Source organism: Oncorhynchus clarkii, chromosome 1, assembly GCF_045791955.1.
Source record: "Oncorhynchus clarkii lewisi isolate Uvic-CL-2024 chromosome 1, UVic_Ocla_1.0, whole genome shotgun sequence".
NCBI lineage: Eukaryota > Metazoa > Chordata > Actinopteri > Salmoniformes > Salmonidae > Oncorhynchus > Oncorhynchus clarkii.
The window spans coordinates 59,427,929-59,450,233 of NC_092147.1; the positions used below are offsets into that span (position 1 = coordinate 59,427,929).

At 43.7% G+C, this 22,305-nt stretch overlaps 1 protein-coding gene across 1 annotated transcript in view; it reads left to right on the top strand.

Moving 5' to 3' along the window:
- Positions 1-1,579: 1,579 nt before the first annotated feature.
- The window catches only part of LOC139409778 (A-type potassium channel modulatory protein KCNIP2-like), a 201,986-nt gene continuing 181,260 nt past the window's right edge, over positions 1,580-22,305 (top strand). The window contains exon 1 of the mRNA XM_071155159.1: positions 1,580-2,735. Within this exon, the coding sequence (XP_071011260.1) occupies positions 2,663-2,735 (73 nt within the window). The 5' untranslated portion in view covers positions 1,580-2,662. The remainder of the gene's footprint in view (positions 2,736-22,305) is intronic.

Here is a 22,305-nt window from a genome sequence, read left to right on the forward strand (position 1 = left end):
AGGCTACATCTGTCGGTACAAACTTTGATTGAGGAAATTATGAAGTAATTTACATACTTTGTGCACTCCCTCATCTAAAAAAAGAGCACTACACCACCGCAAGTAAGATCTGTGGTAGGTCTGTAGCCGGTGATGTCTGTCTGCTGCATGTGTTCCCTGCTGGCTTCATCCATCTGAGCAGAAGCCAAAATGCAACTGTCCCATGCTCATTACGAACAGGGTAAATACAGTACCTTGAATGACATCCCCATGGACAACTCCTCCATTCACCTGGAGACTTTGTGCCATTATTTTGATCTGCCGCTGACCACATTGTAGCCTTCTTCTCCATTTACATTGTGTCATAGCCTACCCTTGGATTAGCCTACACTGTAATTCATTACACTGGACACATTTATTTTACCACACCATCATGGCAATCCAATGCATGCACGATTTATGCAATATAACTAAGATATATTGTGACTCTGTATAATTGTTTTGGGCTGTGCTACAGAAGGCTATGTCAGTCCGCTAATATAGGACTAGTAAAGACCCAGTGCACTACTTTTGTGACCGATTCAGGAAACTAGGCATATGTCGCAAGACACGACTTCACAGGAGGAATATAATTATTCTCGAACATGTGAACTTTCATGTGCCTTAATATCAAACGTGTATGCCATCTGTAAATACGAATAAAATTGTTATATTACAACCTTAGTTGGTTTAGCCACAGAAAAAGTGAGCAACCTTCCCGCTAGTCATGATTGGCTGAGATAATGAGTGGGCTAGACATGCCGAGAGATGAGTTTGGATAAGTCTGCCATATAGCACGCGTCTGTCTATTGGAGCTGGTCAGTATGTCAAGGCAATCATGTCAAACGCTGCTTTTTATGTATAGTGTAGTAAAACTGCATAAACCTAATGTCAAGTTAAAGTGAACGGTTAGCTATCTAACGTTATGTGTATGCTCTCCACTTTCTGGAGGACCGAGTTTTGAAATCAGTGGAATTCGAGAATGATAGATAAGGAGATGGAGAAAACACCAGCCCGGATCAGACAGGAGACGCGTCCAACCATAATGTATACTGGTAAGATAGTCTAGCTAGCTACATTATCAGATATTACACATTTCTAATTTTGACAGAAAGTGGTTTAATTTCAAGTGTACTGTTAGCTAGCTAACATTAGCTGGCTGGGTCGCTAGCTAACGTTATGTGTATGATCTTATTCTTCGTATCTCAGATGCATTTGCTTGACTAGTTATAGCCACAGGTCCTGGTTAGTTAGCTACCTGCAGATTAATGTATTCATTGTTTACCTAGCTAGCTATCTAGCTACATTTCTTAACAAAATACTCTCATTTTAGCATGCCAGAGCGCAGAATAACTGATTAATTTTTGAACTCTCAACACCTGCTGAATATGTCCGTTGTCAGTAAACATCGGAAACAAAACGTAATTCAATTGTAGCCAGCAGCATTGTTACAGTCACCAACGCTCTGGATAACATGAAAACAGCCAAACCAGCTCTGCTAGGGAGAGTAAAATGGTCAAAGTGGGGTGTTCTCTCATTATGGCAGGGTAGCCTAGTGGTTAGAGCGTTGGACTAGTAACCAAAAGGTTGCAAGTTCAAATCCCAAGCTGACCAGGTCGTTCTGCCCCTGAACAGGAAGTTAACCCACTGTTCCTAGGCCGTCATTGAAAATAAGAATTTGTTCTTAACTGACTTGCCTAGTTAAATAAAGGTAAAATTAAAAAATTAAATGTGTCTGGAAGTAGCTAGCCAATGTTAGATTGGGTGCTTGACTGTTCTCTCATTATGTGTCTGGAAGTAGGTGGCAAGTTAGTACAGAATGCACGGATCAACCCTTTAAGAGATGGTGGGCCTAAAGCTTAAGATGGTGTGAAATAAGCTGAATGGGTGTAGACAAAGAAGGGCTCTCCAATAATAGTAACAAAACATTGAAAGACTGTTTTCTCAAAGTGAATTTACAAGTTGATCAACTTTCAAAGCAGAATTACTTTCCCATTGTTTCCTCAAATGCACTGTATGATATACCATTTTGTGGCACTGAGTCTCTACTTTTATCTATTGCAAAAAAACAGAAATTCAAATGTTGCTACATAAGACCGAATCCAGGTGGTGACTCACTTTTGTGAAAAACATGTTTTTTTTTGTTGCCTATGCTAGAGATTGCTATATAGGCACGCTAATATAGGACTAGTAAAGGCCCAGTGCCCTACTTTTGTGATTTGTTTTTATTTTTTTATTCAGATTTTCAGGGTTTGCTGCACCTTCCTCAGCACCTCATTTCCCGCGTCTATGGAGAGGAGTATCGCTTTTGTGCGCTTGCTCGAATCAGTCCGGTGACCAAAAGCCTGATAATCCTAGTGTGTGAGTGTGTCTGTAAATGTGTGTGTTCGCAGGCAACAAGCGCGTGTCGCTCACTGGTGGAGAGAGACAGAAGCCAGTTTGGGTAGAGGAGAACGCACATCACCAGAGCAGTCCGGACTGAAACTGAAATAACGAATTAACAGCCTACCAACAAGCTTGTCATTTAATAACATTTTATCAACCGTTAACTACACATGATTAAAGGAGACAAAAAAAAACAAAAAACACCATAAAACACAACTGAGATTTATCCTCCATAGTTTCCGTTCCAGCACCGGGAAATATGAAGACTAAAAACCGGGAGCAAAGCTTGTCTGATTCCAGAGAATTGGATGGATCGTATGACCAGCTGACTGGTGAGTGATGGGCTTTCCCAGCCCCGGCTTTATTATACCAGTAAAAGATGCCATATGACTCTCGAAAAACTGGAATAGTTGTGTAGCCAATATATCCTAAAACGGTTGCTTATAAAATGGTTTTAAGCTTGTGCTAGTCTACTTTCGATGCTTCTCAATTGTCATTTAGTGCGCGACCTGTTGTGAATAAAGTGTTGAAGCAGATAATGAAGGCTATATCGTAGTCTTTAAAAAAAGCGAGCAGCCTTTAATAACCTCATCTAATTACACAATGTATATATTGATTATGATATATAATTGTATATATATGTCATATTGTATCTTTTGTTGTGTTCGCATGCATGTTGTTGCGTGAATTGTTAGTGCATGGCGATGGAATCTGTGCGTGGCGCTCAATTTTGCTGACCTGGGTTTTCTACGGAAGTCCATTGGCTGTCAGGTTGAGATGCCCAATGCGCATCTGGATTGGAGACATTGGTGCTGGCCTTGAAGTCTTGGTGATATAAAATAAAGTTTGTCATGTTAGTGAAAGTGTGCCTTTTCTAATCACACAAACCAAATTCTGCTTTCTCATTTTTAGGACTGTTTTGCAAAATAGTTGTTGACTTAATTATCTTGGGGTCTATATTTAATGAGCTTTGCCATGCTAAACTATTTGAGTTTGTAGTGCTACTGGTTTTTGCCACACATGATGTTTCTTTGCTTGTGTGTGTGTGTGTGTGTGTGTCTATCAGGATTTTAGAATATCACCTAGATGTGTGTTGCCAGAATGTCAAGACAATTTTAATTAAAAACAAAAACTGTGTGTGTGTGTGAGTACAGACAGTCAGCAATACCAAACCCTCACATAATATAAGCAGAGTTTAGAAGAGGAACTGTAGACAATACTATTATTGTTATATAATTAATGGACTGTATAGGTGTGTGTGTGTGTGTGTGTGTGTGTGTGTGGTGTGTGCACATGCCTATGTGTATGTAATGTGTGTGCTTTGCAAGCTTTCCAAACACTGCCATTCCTTAATTACATTAGCTCGGTGATGTACCATGAAACACCATTTGTCTGTTTAGTGCCAGCTGCTGGATTGAAATGATAGCATTTGTGGCCAAGGATATTGTTACTCTACAAGAGGCAGGCCATGCACTGGCTGCCGGACACACACAAGCAGACACACACACACGCACACACACACACACACACATATACACTTTATTTGCCCAGAGACTGTGCTTGGCCAATCTAATCACTACTCTACTGCTGCTGCATTAGGAGCTACACAACCATTTGTAGCCAATTTAATGCATAACAAATAAAGCTATGATTCCATTCCTGGGTCCTAGCCAGGAGGTCTGTCTGTGCGGGCTCACATAGAATTAGAATGAGTTGTTCTTAGAATTAGTAAGTCTAATTCTATGGATTTTGCTCTGACGGGCGTGTGTCTGTTTGTGCGTGCATGCATGCGCGCGTGTGTATATTTGAGGATCAACGCCTGTCTAGTCTGTAAGCTTTGACTTGTTTTGGGGGGTGAGGTTGTGAGGCTGCACATGGGAAAGTTCTTCCCGGAAAGATCATTTAGAATCAGTCTGTCTCTTGGTTCTGTATGAACAGCTGAAAGGCAGGCTCCAGAATCCACTAGAGGGATTATTGGGGAGGCTCTGTGTGCTGTCTCTGTTACTTTAAGCCAAGACTGAACCAAAAAAGACATTCCATTGGACAAACAGAATGGTTTAACGTTTAATAGTAATCTCTAAAATAAGAATTTAGAGATGTTCTTTAGAAGTTGATGATTTTGTTCCTGCAATAACCTGACAATGGCCTGTGCTCTCCAAACGGTTTCTGTCAGCAGCAAATAGATGAAGGGTATTTTTCCTGTCATCTCTTGAACATGACCCTGGACTAGCCATAATATGCTTTCTTCTAATTTTCTCTACTTCTCCTTTGTCTTGCTCACTGACCATGTTTTTCTGAAGGTCCCTTCTTCCCTTGTCCATGTGGAGGGAAGTCAGATAACGTTCTAAAGTGAAGGTGTGAATAAGTGAACTAGTGCAGGGGAGCAATTCCCATCCTGACTTTGTTTAATGGATTTTAGAAAGCTGTCAGTAGCTAAGTTTCCATCCAATTGGTGACACATTTATATGCAAATATTCTAAGATCTACATAAAAAAAATATCCGTATTTTCCCACTAGTGTTGTTTCCACCAAAATAACTTGTTGCGGATAAAAGTCTGTGCGTGATGAGGTAGTGCACACAAAATGTACTTTTTCATGTACCAAATAAAAATCTAAAGTTCAATGTGTTTCCATCATATTTTCAACTCTACCGATAGATTTGTCACAAAAACTATTACATTAAATAGCAAATGTGCTTACTCTGATCTTGGCATCTGCGCTCTAGCCAACAGCTCGCAGATACAGTGCGGGCAGGCTAGTCTATTGTACATGATGATATTATTATGGATAATATTTGTATCTGTCAAACAGCAGTCAAGCATCAATCATGTCACCAGAATTAGACCCTCAATATTTATTTGAAAGGAGCATCAAGATCACCGTGCACTTTCACCACCCTGTGAATTTCCTCATTCCATCTGTAACCTAATAAACTGCATGGTTTCCTGAGTCATAGTGGCAGGACCACACACCATATCATCGCATGACTCCAAGTTTACTTTGATATGATAGTTATTCTATCAATATTTTCGCGTAAAGGTATTTCCACCACCATTTCTCGCATAATTCATTTTACAGACACAAAAATATGGACTGGATGTCGAATGAACAAATTATCTATTGGCATTTATTGTACCAAAACTAACTGTTCCCATCACAGCTGTTGTGAATTTTTAATCTTTAATTGCATACAAAAATGTGGATGAAATCGTGGTTTGTATGGCTAAAGGGATTGCCGTGAATTTGACAGTATCTTAAAGGCAGCAAAGTTGCAAAAAATTTACTGTATTTGTCACGCCCTGGCCATAGAGAGGCTTTTATTCACTATTTTGGTTAGGCCAGGGTGTGACTAGGGTGGGCATTCTAGTTTCTTTACTTCTATGTTTTCTGTTTCTATGTTTTTGCCGGGTGTGGTTCTCAATCAGGGACAGCCTGTCTATCGTTGTCTCTGATTGGGACTCATACTTAGGCAGCCTGTTTTTTGTGGGTACTTGTCTTTGTATAGCCCTAATCAGCTTCACGTAAGTTTTTTTTCGTGACAGTATTTCAAATTGCAGTACACCTACCTACTGTAATCTAGAGTATCAAAGCAAGTACTGTGTAATGAAACACATTCTACAACAGGTTGGTCAAAACAAGCATTGTGATAGGTTGAGACGCATTCTAAGCCATACTAACAAACCAGTTTAGCGTGGGTAAGCCTGTGACTCAAAAATGGGCATCTCGTTTTCTGTTCCATCTGAGAAATCCCTACGCATCCAGTGTCCCATCAACCCAGCCAGCCAAATCATTTGATCTCCCCTGTAAAAAAACATCTAGGCATGATTTCCCCTTTCTTCTAGCCTAACCTGTGGTTTGCAACAGCAAAATGTTTTTTTTACAAACTTTGTTGTCTATCTCTCGACATTTGCAGCATTGTTTCAATATTGAATTTCGATAACCAATGTCAAATTGAGAATTAATGTGTCAGGACTAGATGAACATATTTTCTCAGCCAGTCAAATTCATGAGTAAATGTATTTATATAGCCCTTCTTACATCAGCTGATATCTCAAAGTGCTGTACAGAAACCCAGCCTAAAACCCCAAACAGCAAGCAATGCAGGTGTAGAAGCACGGTAGCTAGGAAAAACTCCCTAGAAAGGCAAAAACCTAGGAAGAAACCTAGAGAGTAACCAGGCTATGAGGGGTTACTACCGCTCCTGCGGTAGAGACTAGAGAATTGAAAACAGCAGGTCTGGGACAGGTAGCACGTCCGGTGAACAGGTCAGGGTTCCATAGCCACAGGCAGAACAGTTGAAACTGGAGCAGCAGCACAGCCAGGTGGACTGGGAACAGCAAGGCATCATCATGCCAGGTAGTCCTGAGGCATGGTCCTAGGGCTCAGGTCCTCCGAGAGAGAGAAAGAGAGAATTAGAGAGAGCATACTTAAATTCACACAGGACACCGGATAAGACAGGAGAAGTACTCCAGATATAACAGACTGATCGTAGCCCCCCGACACATAAACTACTACAGCATAAATACTGGAGGCTGAGACAGGAGGGGTCAGGAGACACTGTGGCCCCATCCGAAGATACCCCCGGACAGGGCCAAACAGGCAGGATATAACCCCACCCACTTTGCCAAAGCACAGCACCCACACCACTAGAGGGATATCTTCAACCACCAACTTACCATCCCGAGACAAGGCTGAGTATAGCCCACAAAGATCTCCGCCACAGCACAACCCAAGGTGGGGCCAACCCAGACAGGAAGATCACGTCATTGACTCAACCCACTTAAGTGACGCACCCCTCCTAGGGACGGTATGGAAGAAGAGCACCAGTAAGCCTGTGACTCAGCCCCTGTAATAGGGTTAGAGGCAGAGAATCCCAGTGGAGAGAGGGGAACCGGCCAGGCAGAGACAGCAAGGGCGGTTTGTTGCTCCAGAGCCTTTCCGTTCACCTTCACACTCCTGCAGACCTTGCAGACCATTCCATAAAAATGGAGCTCTATAAGGAGAAAGCCCTGCCTCCAGCTGTTTGTTTAGAAATTCTAGGGACAATTAGGAGGCCTGCGTCTTGTGACCGTAGCGTACATGTAGGTATGTACGGCAGGACCAAATCGGAAAGAACGGTAGGAGCAAGCCCATGTAATGCTTTGTAGGTTAGCAGTAGAACCTTGAAATCTTCCCTTGCCTTTACAGGAAGCCAGTGTAGGGAAGCTAGCACTGGAGTAATATGATCACATTTTTGTTTCTAGTCAGGATTCTAGCAGCCGTATTTAGCACTAACTGAAGTTTATTTAGTGCTTTATCCGGGTAGCCGGAAAGTAGAGCACTGCAGTAGTCTAACCTAGAAGTAACAAAAAAAAGCATGGATTAATTTTTCTGCATAATTTTTGGACAGAAAGTTTCTGATTTTTGCAATGTTACATAGATGGAAAAAAGCTGTCATTGAAACAGTCTTGATATGTTCGACAAAAGAGAGATCAGGGTCCAGAGTAACGCAGAGGTCCTTCACAGTCGTATTTGAGATTATATTGTATTAATTATATTAATTGTCAGATTCAACAGAATATCTCTTTGTTTCTTGGAACCTAGAACAAGCATCTCTGTTTTGCCCGAGTTTAAAAGTAGAACGTTTGCAGCCATCCACTTCCTTATGTCTGAAACACAGGCTTCTCGCGAGGGCAATTTTGGGGCTTCACCATGTTTCATTGAAATGAACAGCTGTGTGTCATCCGCATAGCAGTGAAAATTAACATTATGTTTTCGAATGACATTCCCAAGAGGTAAAATATATAGTGAAAACAATAGTGGTCCTAAAACGGAACCTTGAGGAACACCGAAATTTACAGTTGATTTGTCAGAGACAAACCGATATCTTTCCGACAGATAAGATCTAAACCAGGCCAGAACTTGTCCGTGTAGACCAATCTGGGTTTCCAATCTCTCCAAAAGAATGTGGTGATCGATGGTATCAAAAGCAGCACTAAGGTCTAGGAGCACGAGGACAGATGCAGAGCCTCGGTCTGACGCCATTAAAAGGTCATTTTCCACCTTCACAAGTGCAGTCTCAGTGCTGTGATGGGGTCTAAAACCAGACTGAAGCATTGTTTGTCTTCAGGAAGGTAGTGAGTTTCTGCGGAACAGCTTTTTCTAAAAAAAAATTGAGAGGAATGGAAGATTCGATATAGGCCGTTAATTTTTAATATTTTCTGGGTCAAGATTTAGCTTTTTCAAGAGAGGCTTTATTACTGCCGCTTTTAGTGAGTTTGGTACACATCCGGTGGATAGAGAGACATTTATTATTTATTTATTTATTATTTATTATTATTGTCTATGTTGGTATAATAAGATGAGAGCACCCCTCCAGCTAGGATGGAGTCCATGACTCCTCAGCAGTCCAGGCTTGGTCCTGTTTGTGGGTGAGTCCCAGAAAGAGGGCTAATTATATACAAATTCTATCTTTTGGGAGGGGCAGAAAACAGTTTTCAACCAGCGATTGAGTTGTGAGACTCTGCTTTAGAGCTCATCACTCCCCCTAACTGGGAGGGGGCCAGAGACAATTACTCGATGCCGACACATCTTTTCTAGCTGATTTTCATTTTAAGTCTAATACTGCGGGTAATGGAGTCGCCAATGACTCCATTACTTTGCTGTTATTCTAGCTGCACGGTTTGCAAGCAAGGTTTTATGAACTTTGCTAGCCAGTATGGCAATGGCACATTTAGAACTCATGACTGGGTCGTGTCCATAGATAAAGAACAAAAAGACTTCACGACGACTATCTGGCAAACGATCGAATGAACGTACATCTTTTCTCAGCCAGTTGAAATCATGAATCATTTCGATGGATGTATACAAAGAAATGTCAATAGAAAAACAGGTCAAACAACATGAAACGCAGCTAGTTTGTTGTATTACCAGCTTCAGTTTGAAGTGATTGCGCTAGCTGTGTAGTTGGCTAGCTCCTCTGAGCTGTGTCCTGACGAGCGAGCACGTCGTCTATGCCAGGCAAAATCGCACATCATTAGCTCATTGTTTTATGGATGCATCCAAAACAGCTTAAACAAAAGCAAATGCAGCTATTTTGCTGTTATTGTAGCGGCACTGTTTGACCTGAGTGTGTTAGCCGTAGTTGGCTAGCTATCACACAAGGGATAAGAGCGCTGCCAGCCAGCATGGCAACCGAACATGTAGAATGAACAACTGGGTTGCGTCAAGAGCTATAGAACAAAAAAACGTAATGACTTGGTCACGTTTCTGGCAACCCAACCGATAGAATGAATGGCCAGCCGGCTTGGCCAGTAACCATAGACGTGCCTATATTTTTGTTGAGGGATGAAATAGTAGCCTATGAATATCAAAATTACGTTTAAATTATTTTTTTAATTGGTAACCCGTTGTAGAAAAGCAATTGTACACATGAGGTTGTGCAAACCAACTTTTTTAGCATGGCTGTGCTGATCTATGATACTCGGCTCTGACTCATAACTATGACGCAGCGCAGCCATGCTAAAAAAGTTGTCTTGTGTGCAATTGCTTTAGTACAATACTGTATAATTTACTGTAAAAAAGGCTATAATGCTACTGTAAATGTAATGAATGAATTGATTAATGAATAGATGGATTAATTAAATTCATTGAGGGGAGATGGGGTTTGTATTTCACAGTATTTTACCTTTATTTAACTAGGCGAGTCAGTTATGAACAATTTCTTATTTTCAATGATGGCCTAGGAACAGTGGGTTAACTGCCTTGTTCAGGAGCAGAATAACAGAATTTTACCTTGCCAGCTCGAGGATTCGACTTTGCAACCTTTCGGTTACTAGTCCAACACTAACCACTAGGCTACCTGCCACCCCATTTAAAGTTTTAAGACTTGCTGCCACTCCAATCTGTCTCCTATACAGTTTAAATTGATGGTGCACTACTACCACATGCCAGTTAAATTGGTACATCACTCTTACTAACGGATGCAACCAGGGATCCTGTATTTAATGACGAAGTGGTCTTGTCTTGCCCTAACAATGGGAGTCGCAGAATAAGCCCATTATAAACTCATTCAATATTGCTGTATTTCTCGCTTGGACAGATTTTGACGGTAGTGGAATGGACCCTCTTGTTTCATCTCTGCCTCTCTTGTGCAACAAATATAGCCACGTTTCAAAATATGTAAATGAGCCAGAAACAACAGTACCATGCACCTGTTCAAAAGGTTTTTGGTGTCCCAAAGATACTGTATGTTACTGTTTTCTGTGGGATTGAAATACAGTACAGTTTGAAATACAGCAATTTTTCCACCCCCCACAACATTTTCCCACAATGCCCCATCATTTACAGTATGCTGCAATAAAACTTTTCACAGTGTTTTATTGTTCATAATACCCCAAATGACCGCCTAAATTACAGTTTTCCGTTACAGTGTATCATGATGCATTGCACCACAGGGCCCGCCCGATGCATATTTTTAACACCCATCCCTAGATGGGTTTTTAGAAATTAGGAACTGAAGAATGGGTGGTCCGTATTCCACACGACTGTGCTAGCCTAATAAGCTAAAGCCCATGAGGAGAGCTCTGGTAGATAGTAATGTGGTGTGTTTTAATGGTATGTGTCAAGACATGTTTTATGTAGATCAGCTCCCCTGTGGTGAAACAACAGATGCAGATTAGCTACTGTTCTCCATCCCTGGGTCTATTGTGGAAACAAACACATGAGATAGGATTTGACAGTACTGCTGTCTGTAAGTGCATGTGACTTGCCTTTAAGGTAGCATGGGAGGAGGAAAGTACAAGCAGAGGCACAGCTAATGGTGGTCTAATCACACACACACACAGCGATCTCAGAGTTGTCAGTCAGAGCTGTTCATCGAGTTGATAGTGGATAATTAGAGGGTTCATATCCTAGCTGCTGATGTGAAAGCTGTCCATCTGTCTATCATTATACCTGCCTGCTACATTACATAGTCCTAGAGAGAGAGAGAGAGAGAGAGAGAGAGAGAGAGAGAGAGAGAGAGAGAGAGAGAGAGAGAGATAGATGTGTGCGAAGAAGGACTGGTGACTCAGAACTCCTTCTCTTAACTCTGGAACTCTGCTTGCATGCTGTGTGTGTGTGCCTTCGTGTGTGTATGAGATATGTGCTTGTTATGAGACTGACCTGTGTAACTTTAAGGTAGTGTGGGTGGTCTCTAACCATCAGCTTTTGATAGAAGAGAAATGTAGCCCTCTAGAAATACTGTAACTCCCTCGCAGCCCGTTGTAGCATACTGTTCTCTGTGTGTGTTTCTTTGTTAGTGTTTTTGCATGTATATGCATGTATATTTCTCTGTGTGTATGAGATGTATGCGCGTATATCGGTCTGTGTGTGTGTGTGTGTGTCTGTGTGATGTGATGTCTCTTGAGTATCGTATCTGAGGCGGAAGAGCAGATTACCATACAACACTCCTATAATTACCTCATCTTTCAGCTAGCGCTCTCAAACACAATGGGGAATGATACCACATGCACGCACACACGCTCGCTTGCACGCATACATGCATGCACACAAGCACGCAATGGTGTGTGTGCGTTATGCCATGTCAACAGTCAACCCAGAGGACATCATGGTATTGAACACTGGTTGTAGAATGAAATTGTGTTAACCAGAAAATACGTATGTATTTGTTTGTAATCTGACCAGATAACACCCAGCATATGACTTTCCCATGATTCCTTTACCTGGTTGTTACAGAGACCATGACAACAACAAGTTCACAACCTTGTGCCACATTTTTTCTGGGAAGGGGGTTCAACTCCTCACCTCATCTCCTTGTGTCCATCTACCTCTGGTATTCAAGTGACTGGATGACCTGTAAATGTCACATGCCCCTCCATGGCCCTCTCTGATTTGGCCTCTTTCTTTCTCCTCTCCATGGTGGATTAGAGCTTAAACCCACGCTCCCCAACCCCATGCTCTCCCATTACACACTATAACACATTTCACACCGCTACAGGCTAACAAAGAGAAATGCCCTGTGGAAAGACAGAAACATATGCAAGGTAATAGTGTGTTTTTGTATAGTATGTGTTTATGCATTGTTTTAGGGAAAGTGTGTACATACCTTTATATGAAAAAATTAAAAAATAATGATGCTTTGGGGGGGGGGGGGGGAAGAGACTAGTGTGTGTGGGAACTTGTGAGTCGTGTAGTGTGTATGTCTGTGTGAGTAATGTATTGTGTTTGTGTGTGTGTCCAGGTTTGCGTGCGTGCGTGAGTGAGTGAGTGGGTGTGTGCAAGTTAAGTGAGTGTTCTTTAAGCACATTAGTTGTGTGTGAGAGCATAAGTAGGATGTTGCTGACTACACTGGATGGTGGGCAGTCTGCTTTTTCTGCCAGACACGAATATCCAATTAATTTAAGAGCTGGACATGATCCTCCAACCCACCCACACACACACACACACACACACACAGACACTCAGAGGGGGGTAAGACATTTTAAATCAAATTTGACATTTGTTATTGTGACAGTGCAAGGGGTTTTACACTGTCTGGGGGTCGGGCATAGACATTGACTCAAAGGTAAAGGCACATTAGACAGGAGCTCAGTGCAAACAAAGAGGCTGTTATTTAGAAAAAGGAAAATGCAGTCCTGGCTCTTCAGCTTTACAAGGTTCTGACTTTTACAGAATTAAGCTAAAGCTTAAACACAGCAAAACACAAATGTCCCAGCCATACCGCTCACGTGTACTCTCAAGAGTGCTCTCCCTAACAGAGTGAGAGCCTCACACCTTGAAGGGAGTAAATGAGGTCATTTGATTAAGCTGGCCCGGGTGGGCGGAGTTTGCCATCGATGAAAAGTGATTGCATTCGTTTTGGAACCGGGCTGCCTCCCGGCCGTGATCCTGGTGCCCCGCTCTGGCCGACGGCAGAGTCACCTCAAAAGAAAAGTGACGTATTTTAAGCACATGGAGTAATGAGTAGGATTCTGTGTTTTCACATGCAAAAGTGATGGCTTATGATAAAAACGCTTTTTCTTTTGTCCCAATGAAAACTCATTTGAAATTTCAAACATATATTCTATGGAAAAGAGTTGTTGACAATATGACAGAGCTGCGTAGATTAGTATTGGATTTGAGCAAGGCACGCCTCCCTCGCCGGCTTCGCATGGTCACGTGACAGGCCAGAACCCGGTGCAACCCGGGCCAGTTTAATCGAACCCCCTAATTTAGAGGGCTGCCGTCCTGCACCACAGGTGTCTAGCCTCCTTTTTCTTCCTCATCCCTTCCAAGCCCTCTACTCCCTCCTCTTTATCATTCCTTCTACTCCTCCCCCCTCCCCCTTGTCCTCCTCCTTCTTGTTCTCTCCCTACCACTGAATCAATAGGGTTAGGATCTTCCACTCCAAATGTGAAGACTTCACTGGACAGAGTGCAAAAAATGTACAATACGCACAACAGTCTTACAAAATACAGTAATTTGTTGCTTGTTGGTTTAGAAGGTAGAGGCCAAGTGGCACATCTTTCCCACACCAACCGACATAGATTTCTTTCTGGTGCAGGTTTGATCTGGGGTGTGATGGGGGTTCTCTGTACGATAGATGATGAAGAGGTCCTGTTTTTAAGTTTTAAAGTTGGTAGAGCATGGCACTTAATAACTTCAGGATCTTTGGTTTGATTACCGCTAGGGAAAATCCATAAGAAAATATATTCACGCTCTGCCACTACTGTAGGGGTTTTTGGATAAAAGCATATATTATATTTTTATTATTGATGTGATTGAGTAGTTATGTGAATTGGCATTCATTTGGCTGTATGACAGTTGAATTGACCCAAGGTAGTTAAAATCATCTTTGATGATAACAAGACAGGAGTGTTGTCTCTACATAGTAGAGATGGTCCTACAGTATAGCGATAACTGTCATAGACACTTTGCTCCATTGTCACCTTCTAGCTATGTGTGTTGTTGAAATGCAAAATTCCTACTGGCGCTAATTGGTTTGATTCAATGTGTCACCTAATTTGGCATGATGAGTTTGACACATTTCCCTGTCCAGCGCTCTCTAGTCTGGGCTAGTTGAAGCGTAGGAAGCATGCGTTTTTACTCGCTAAAGTAACAACACAATGTGGTCAAAGATTTAGTAACTTGGTTGCAGTCACAACCTGGTTACCTATAACTACAACCATACTTATGTTTTAGCATTTTTACTTATATAAAAATGTATTTGGGGATATCTTCTGACCTACCCACAATGCACTATTGAATTTGACTTTACTGCTATTAGCCCATAGAAACACATTGAAAAACAGCTTCATACATGGGATAAAAAAACAGCTGGTCCCGGCTACTATAGAAGTCATAACGCAAGTGTCACTATGCTGTCAAATCCCCCCACATTTCTAGTTTGACCAGCTGTTTTCAGCAACTAATATTTTTTAATTCGGTTGTCATATTGGCTGGTATGCTAGCATCAAACTATTAACTAGCTTCTAGCATAGTGTTTGATATGCAATGCGATCTCGTTGTAATGAACAGTGTCGAGTGTCCTGACGAAAAGGCAAACTGTTCTAGCTATGCCAGGCAAAATTGGGCAGCAAAATAAATTGATGCATGCCAGCAAAGCCACTACACAACACTAAAACAATACATTTATTACACTTTAAGAGTGACAAACGGTGCCCAGAAACTGTTAGGACTTACATAAAGCTGCCCCGACAGCGGAACATTCCTTTCAGCATCATGAGGTGAATCCTTACTACTGCTATACCTGGCTATCAGCAGAGCCTTGTCTGACAGCAAAAAAGTTAACTCAGTCTCATTTACTGATATGTCTGACTTTATTAAATACATATGGTTTCTACTGACTCCTTGTTGATTTGTATAACTCGATAAAAAAAACGAATTCTCCTTCAATAATAATGAATGCCGAAATGAGTTTTGACTTTTGATAAAACTATACTAAATATAATCACTTTACCAGATAATTGATTGAAACATACTATTTTGCAATGAAGGTCTACAGTAGCCTCAACAGCATTCTGTAGGGTAGCACCATGGTGTAGCCGGAGGACAGCTTCCGTCCTCGTCTGGCTACATTGAATTCAATACAAAACCTAGGAGGCTCATGGTTCTCAACCTTCCATAGAATTACACAGTAATTATGACAACCTCCGGAGATGTCCTCCAACCTATCAGAGCTCTTGCAGCATGAACTGACATGTTGTCCACTTAGTCGAAGGATCAGAGAATGAATCGAGTACTGAAAGCATAAGATACAGCTAGCTTGTACTGCAGTGCATAAAATGTGGTGAGTAGTTGACTCAAAGAGAGAGAAAGACAATAGTTGAACAGTTTTTACAAAATAAAGAAGCAAGAAAGAGAGAGGGAGATCAGTTTCACTTATTTTGCTAGCAAATGCAGCTAGCAAGTTTAGCTTACTCAAACAACCTGCTTAAAAACAGAGGGACGGTATGTTAGCTAGCTGGTTATGACTATCCAACACAATACTGTAACTCTTCCAAGTCAAGGTAAGCTTTTGGTTTGATGAATTTATCACTAAACTGCTTACTGACTGTACACTGTAACTTTACTGCATGTGTAATGTACTGGGTGTAGTGGGTGAGAAGTCAGGCGCAGGAAGCAGAGAGTTCAGGGTAGTGCTATATTTAATGCACAAAACGGCGAACATAAGCCAAACCCACGAAATCACGTAACCCACAGACGTGCACACAAGTTACACAAAACATTCTCGCACAAAGATCAGGAGGGCCTACTGGTAAATAAAGCGTGACTAATCAGCCTAAAACACAAACAGGTGAAACCAATAAACAGAAAGGGGAAAAAGGATCAGGCCGGTGATGACGAGCGCCACCCGAACGAACAGGAAGTGGAGCAGCCTTTGGTAGGAGTCGTGACACGTGGCTCCCGCAGCGCGCCGACCCGGAGGGCGAGGCGCAGGGTGATCCGGATGGAGGCGATGGAAATCCCTCAACAGTGACGGGTCCAAGATGTCCCCCACCGGTACCCAGCATCTCTCCTCCGGGCCATACCCCTCCCAGTCCACGAGGTACTGCAGGCCCCTCACCCGGCAGAATGGCACGTATCGTGTACGCCGGGGACCCCTCGATATCCAGAGGGGCCGGAGGGACCTTTGGCACCTCACCTTCCTGCAGGGGACCAGCTACCACCTGCCCGAGGAGAGACACATGAAACGAGGGGTTAATAAGATAATAGGAAGGGAGTCTATAACACACCTCGTTTATCCTCAGGACTTTGAAGAGCCCCACACACTGTGGCCCCAGCTTCCGGCAGGGCAAGCGGAGGGGTAGGTTTCGGGTCGAGAGCCAGACCCTGTCCCCCAGTACAAACACGGGGGCCTCACTGCGGTGGCGGTCAGCACTCCTCTTCTGCCGTCCACTGGCTTGTTTGAGGGATTCCTGGACGGCTCTCCAGGTCTCCTTGGAGCTCTGCACCCAATCCTCCACCGCAGGAGCCTCGGTCTGACTTGGATGCCAAGGTGCCAGGACCGGCTGGTAGCCCAACACACACTGAAATAGTGATAGGTTCGTAGAGGAGTGACGGAGTGAGTTAAGGGCCAACTCCGCCCATGGGACGTGCCTAGACCACTCCCCTGGCCGGTCCTGGCAATACAACCGCAGAAACCTACCCACCTCCTGGTTCACTATCTCCACCTGCCCATTATGGCCATTGTGGAATGGGGAGGGGCTGTAACTTCCCTCTAGGAAGGTGCCTAGGAGCCTTACTCTGGGCGCACACCGAACAGGAAGAGACATAAAAACCTAACGTCCCTAGCCAAGGTGGACCACCAATACTTCCCCTTGAGACCCCGCACTGTCCTCGCCACACCAGGATGACCCGAAGAGGGTCGTGTGTGAGCCCACCGAATCAGTTGGTCACGAACACCAAGCGGCACGTACTTACGACCAGCCGGACACTGAGGAGGCGCAGGTTCCGCCCATAACGCCCGCTCGATGTCCGAATCCAGCACCCATACCACTGGTGCCACCAGCCTAGAGGCTGGAAGGATGGGAGTAGGATCGGTGGGCCGATCCTCCGTGTCATAGAGACGGGACAGCGCGTTGGCCTTCATGTTCAGGGAGCCTGGTCTATAAGACAGAGTGAACCTGAATCGGGTGATGAACATGGCCCACCTTGCCTGATGTGGATTAAGTCTCCTAGCTGCCCGGATATACTCCAGATTCTGGTGGTCGGTCCAGATGAGAAAAGGGTGCCTAGCCCCCTCAAGCCAGTGTCTCCACACCATCAGGGTCATTACCACTGCTAACAACTCCCCGTCCCCCACATCATAGTTACGCTCCGCCGGGCTGAGCTTCCTCGAAAAGAACGCGGACGGGCAGAGTTTTGGTGGCGTACCCGAGCGCTGTGATAGCACGGAACCCACCCCAGCCTTCGACGCGTCCACCTCCACTATGAATGCTAAAGAGGGGTCCGGGTGCGCCAACACAGGTGCATCTGTGAACAGCGCCTTCAACCTATTGAAGGCTCTGTCAGCCTCTGCCGACCTCCGCAAACGCACCGCCCCCCCCTTCAGCAGTGAGGTAATGGGGCTACCTGGCCAAAACCCCGGATAAACCTCCGGAAGTAATGGGCAAACACTAAGAACCGCTGCACCTCCTTCACCGTGGTTGGAGTCGGCCAAATACGCACGGCCTTAATGCGGTCACACTCCATCACCACCCCCGAGGTGGAAATGCGATAACCCAGGAAGGAGACAGCTTGTTTGGAGAACACACACTTCTCAGCCTTGACCATATAGGTCATGCTCCGGCAGTCTACCAAGCACCTTGCGCACCAGAGACACATGCGCGGTGCGGGTGGCGGAATAGATCAGAATGTCATCGATATAGACAACCACTCCCTGCCCGTGCAGGTCCTTGAGAATCTCATCTACAAAGGATTGAAAGACGGCTTTAGCCTTCTTTAACCCATACGGCATGATGAGGTACTCATAATGACCCAATGTGGTACTAAACGCGGTTTTCCACTCGTCTCCATCCTGAATACGCACCAGATTGATTATACGCGCTCCTGAGTTCCAGTTTTGTGAAAAAACGTGCTCTGTGAAATCATTCCACCGCCGTAGCGATGTGAGGTATTGGCTAACTAAACCCCACCGTGATGGCATTTAGACCTCTATGATCAATGCACAGACGCAGACCTCCCTCCTTTTTCTTCACAAAAAAAACTTGAGGAGACGGGTGAAATGGAGGGCCGAATGTACCCCTGTCCCAGAGATTGTGACGTATGTCTCCATAGCCAACGTCTCCTCCTGCGACAATGGGTACACGTGACTCTTGGGAAGCGCAGCGTTTACCTGGAGATTTATCGCACAATCCCCCTGTCGATGAGGTGGTAATTTAGTTGCCCTCTTCTTACAGAAAGTGATTGCCAAATCGGCATATTCAAGGGGAATGGTCTGGACTCTCCAACGACGTGGCACCGATGGAAACTTCCATACACCTCCCTGACCATTCCTCTGACCACCCCTGGAGAACCCCCTGTCTCCACAAAATCCTAGGATTGTGACTAGCCAGCCATGGAACCCCCAGCACCACTGGAAATTCAAGTGAATCGATAATGAAGAGACTAATCCGCTCCTTATGATTCCCCTGCATTACCATGTCCAGTGGAACCGTGGCCTCCCTGACAAACCCTGACCCTAATGGCCTGCTATCTTGGGAGTGCACGGGAAAAGGGGATCTATCGGCACTAGCGGAATACCCAGCTTGATGGCGAGTCCGCAATCCATAAAGTTCCCAGCTGCGCTTGAATCGATTAGCGCCTTGTGCTGGGAAGAGGGAGAAAAGTCAAGAAACAAAATCAATACAATCATGTGACCAACAGGGGGTTCTGGGTGAGTTTGGGCTCCCCCAGCTCCCCCAGCCCAGATGGGCTCCCCCAGCATCGATCGACCGTGTGTCCTCTCCTACCACAGCTGGTGCAGGATTAGCCTCCTCCTCTCCCATCGGTCCATTCTCTCCATCATCTGATCCATCGCCGATCCTATCCGATGGTGGACGGTGGGATGATGGAGGACACGTTCCTCCATCGACGGAAGGGGGTTGGCAGCTGCTCCTGCTGACTCCATTACAAGGTGCGGGATTCTGTAAGGTAATGGGTGTAGTGGGTGAGAAGGCAGGCGCAGGAAGCAGAGAGTTCAGGGCAGTGCTATATTTAATGCACAAAACGGCGAACATAAGCCAACCCCACGAAAACACAGGGCGCACAACAAAACAAATGCCCCAAACACGGGGACTTAAACTGTCCAGCAAAACCCACTAAATGGGAAACACGTAACCCACAGACATGCACACAAGTTACAAAAAACATTACCGCACAAAGAGCAGGCGGGCCTACTGGTAAATAAAGCCCAACTAATAAGAAAATACACAAAGAGGTGAAACCAATAAACAGAAAGGGGAAAAAGGATCAGTGGCAGCTAGTAGGCTGGTGACGACGACCGCCGAGCGCCACCCGAACAGGAAGGGGAGCCACCTTCGGAAGGAGTCGTGATAGCATGATTGTAGCAGGTTTACTAACGTGTTAGTTCTATTAGCTATGTTGACTATAACATTACTTTAGCTGTGTGTAGGAGTTACAATATGGTTTGGCTTGGAAACGTTTTTTCACCTGGTCACATACAGCTGATGTATTGTGCATTGATGTCCACAAATGACAAAGGGAAAATATGAGAGGAAGAGAGCGCATAGGTGCGAGAAGGAATGCAACATGGCTGTTATGAAAGTGATCTGTGTTTATACGTGATCAGGGGTGTATTCATTCCATCGATTCTGTTGAAAAATGTTTCCATAACCGAACAAAACATTAATAAACATACTTGAATTTGTCTGATAGATACTCTTGTTTGCAACTGTTCGACTAATGATTGACCCTACATCAGCTAGATGCAGACAAGAGTGTGCGGTATTGAATGTGTCACTGTCTGTCCATGTGTCACTGTAATGTCACCTCACATTTTTCTCTCGATCTGTGTGGACCTACGTTGTAAACTTTCATTCATAGGCTAGGTTGTAGCAACCTCATGATGGGTTTAGGGAAAATTTGAGTATCATGTGATAGCCTAAACCTATCGCTGTAACATTTAACTGGGTGAATTAAATATGAATGACAACCATCCAATATGCTGTAATATATATAATTGAAGTCAGACATTTACATACACCTTAGCCAAATACATTTAAATTCAGTTTTTCACAATTCCTGACATTTAATCCTAGTAAAAATTCCCTGTCTTAGGTCAGTTAGGATCACCACTTTATTTTAAGATTGTGAAATATCAGAATTATAGTAGAGAGAATGATTTTTTTCCAGCTTTAATTTCTGTCATCACATTCCCAGTGGGTCAGAAGCTTACATACACTCAATTAGTATTTGGTAACATTGCCTTTAAATTGTTTAACTTGGGTCAAACGTTTCGGGTTGCCTTCCACAAGCTTTTGGCCCATCCTCTTTGACAGAGCTGGTGTAACTGAGTCAGGTTTGTAGACCTCCTTGCTCGCAAACACTTTTACAGTTCTGCCCACAAATTGTCTATAGGATTGAGGTCAGGGCTTTGTGATGGCCACTCCAATACCTTTACTTTGTTGTCCTTAAGCCATTTTGCCACAACTTTGGAAGTATGCTTGGGGTCATTGTCCATTTGGAGGACCCATTTGCGACCAAGCTTTAACTTCCTGACATGTCTTGAGATGAGGCTTCAATATATCCACATTATTTTCCATCCTCATGATGCCATCTATTTTGCGAAGTGCACCAGTCCCTCCTGCAGCAAAGCACCCCCCACAATGTGCTTCACGGTTGGGATGGTGTTCTGTAAAGTATGTAAACTTCTGTCCCACTGGAATTGTGATACAGTGAATTACAAGTGAAATAATCTGTCTGTAAACAATTTTTGGAAAAATTACTTTTGTCATGCACAAAGTAGATGTCCTAACCGACTTGCCAAAACTATAGTTTGTTAACAAGAAGTTTGTGGAGTGGTTGAAAAACAAGTTTTAATGACTCCAACGTAAGTGTATGTAAACTTCCGACTTCAACTGTATATTGCCATGCTCATTAAAAAAAAACATCCTCCTTCATCTTTAACGGCACTGACCACTACTGCTCTCTTAGGTCACTAGTGGTCTGTGGGGTAATAGTAAAGGCAGCCAGAATCAATGCTAATGAGTTTTAATCTGGGAGTGTATCTTGGGAGGGAGGACTGGGATCGTTAATTAAAATAAGCACGGCTCTCCTCCTCCCCTGTAAATGCACACTCATCTATATATGCTTACTGTGCAGAGAAGAGAAAGGAGGAGGAGAGCAGAGGAGAGATTTGGGGTTGTGGACACATTTCTTTCCCAGCAGTGTCACGCTGTTGAAATACCACATTTCAAAAAAGTATCAGCTTTTTATGACGAAGTATTAATACAGAAGGTGCCACAAAGCACCACTCCTGAGTCGTTAGTGTCTCAGTCTCTCTCTCTCTCTCTCTCCTTTTTTAGCACTTGTTCTCTGTCTCTTTCTCTCTCCTCATCAGTCAGTCAGAGAGAGAACATGCATTAGTGGATGGCATTCCACCATTAGCTCAGTCGGATTGTATTATACTAACAGCAACCATAACAGTGTATGTAAGTGAAGAAGACAGGAGCATATGATTCAATAGTAACTGCATTCACACTGGATTTTGACATTGTTTACAAGCTGATGAGCCCTCTCCCCAAACAAAACCCCTGTCTGTATCTACGTAATTACCAGTGGGTTTTTGGGAGGGATAATAGAATTCAATACAAATCCTGGCTTGTCAGTGAACTAGTGTCCCCACTGTCCTTCACTCTCTCTTCTTTCTCCCCTCCTCGATATTCATGACTCGTGCAGTGTGAATGTGTGTGTTGAAAG